Source organism: Austrofundulus limnaeus, unplaced genomic scaffold (genome assembly GCF_001266775.1).
Source record: "Austrofundulus limnaeus strain Quisiro unplaced genomic scaffold, Austrofundulus_limnaeus-1.0 Scaffold918, whole genome shotgun sequence".
NCBI classification, from domain to species: Eukaryota; Metazoa; Chordata; class Actinopteri; order Cyprinodontiformes; family Rivulidae; genus Austrofundulus; species Austrofundulus limnaeus.
In genome coordinates, this window is record NW_013953320.1 from 96,650 (window position 1) to 98,097 (window position 1,448).

The 1,448-nt window shown below is 37.1% G+C and overlaps 1 protein-coding gene across 2 annotated transcripts in view; it reads right to left on the reverse strand.

Annotated features, from left to right (window-relative positions):
* rorc (RAR-related orphan receptor C) overlaps positions 1-1,448 on the reverse strand; it is a gene marked incomplete in the record, with an annotated part of 47,820 nt that overhangs the window by 15,663 nt on the left and 30,709 nt on the right. For both annotated transcript variants that reach the window (XM_014029529.1, XM_014029528.1), the window contains 1 exon segment: positions 895-980. In XM_014029529.1, the coding sequence (XP_013884983.1) occupies positions 895-980 (86 nt within the window).

Sequence of the window (1,448 nt, forward strand, 5' to 3'; positions counted from 1 at the left end):
CAGAGTCTGAGCCAGAACCAGAGTCTGACCCAGAACCAGAGTCTGAGCTAGAACCAGAGTCTGACCCAGAACCAGAGTCTGAGCCAGAACCAGAGGAGAATGAAGACCATTAAACTGGTTAGTTGGTCAATTCACACTGTAAACACTGTGACGTAACAGTTCAGAAAATATAAAAGGAACAAAGAAAACTGAACAGGTTGAAATATCTGACCCAAACAGAACATAAATATATCTTTGCAGCATCAGGAGACTAAATTAAACTTTTCTGCACTCCTAGAGACTCCAAGTTCAACAAAATGTATTTAATGGATAAAAAGGGGATTTTGCATGATAATATAAAATGACCTGATAATCAGGTGTAATGGTATTTTTACTGAGCTTTAGAGGGCAGACAGTACAGACAAATGTGATTAACTTCAGTTCAGCATTTTGACAAAAGATGCAACTTGTGAAAAACTGTTGTGTAGAAAGAATAAAACTATGGGATCTCTTCAACCTGAGCTGTAAAGACATACGTAGAAGTAGAAAAGCTGCGTTAACATTTTCTCTAAACTCTGTTTGTCATCTTAGTTAACAAGAATTCAGACGACTTTATGAATATACACAGATATGCTCCTGTAGGTATTAACCCACTTTTCTGTTACCTGTTTAGTTAATCTCATTAAACCTGTGAAACTGGACAGGACGCATGATGAAAGTTTTAAAAACACTTTAACTAAATAAAATGTTATTGTTTCAGCTGAGAGTGAACCAAAGGGATGAGAATAAATAAATCACACAGCTCATCCAACCATGAGGGGAAAAATCCTGCTTAACTTTTAAATTAAAGCTGAAAATGTGTCACATGATGAGTTAATGTGAAGTGAAGTGAGGAAAATGTTTGTTGGATCTCACCTTACATCCCTCACAGGTGATGACTCCATAATGCACTCCAGAGGACTTATCACCACAAATCTTGCATGGGATGACTTCAATCTGAGCTGAAAACACAGAGAAGCAGAAGAAGCTGGTTTATCAAAGCTCTTCTTGTCCTCTTCACTCCACATGGGCGACACAAGAACTCAGAGCCCAAAGAAACAACAAAAATCATCATCATGTTCCGTCTCAAGCACATATCACAGATCTACTACAGTCTGTGTGCAGTTAGTCAGGCCTGTGTTCTGCTGAGATACATGATGCTTAGATACATGATGGTTAGATATATGATGGTTAGATACATGATGCTTAGATACATGATGGTTAGATACATGATGGTTAGATACATGATGGTTAGATACATGATGGTTAGATACATGATGCTTAGATACATGATGGTTAGATACATGATGGTTAGATACATGATGGTTAGATACATGATGCTTAGATATATGATGCTTAGATACATGATGGTTAGATACATGATGGTTAGATACATGATGCTTAGACATATGATGGTTAGATATATGATG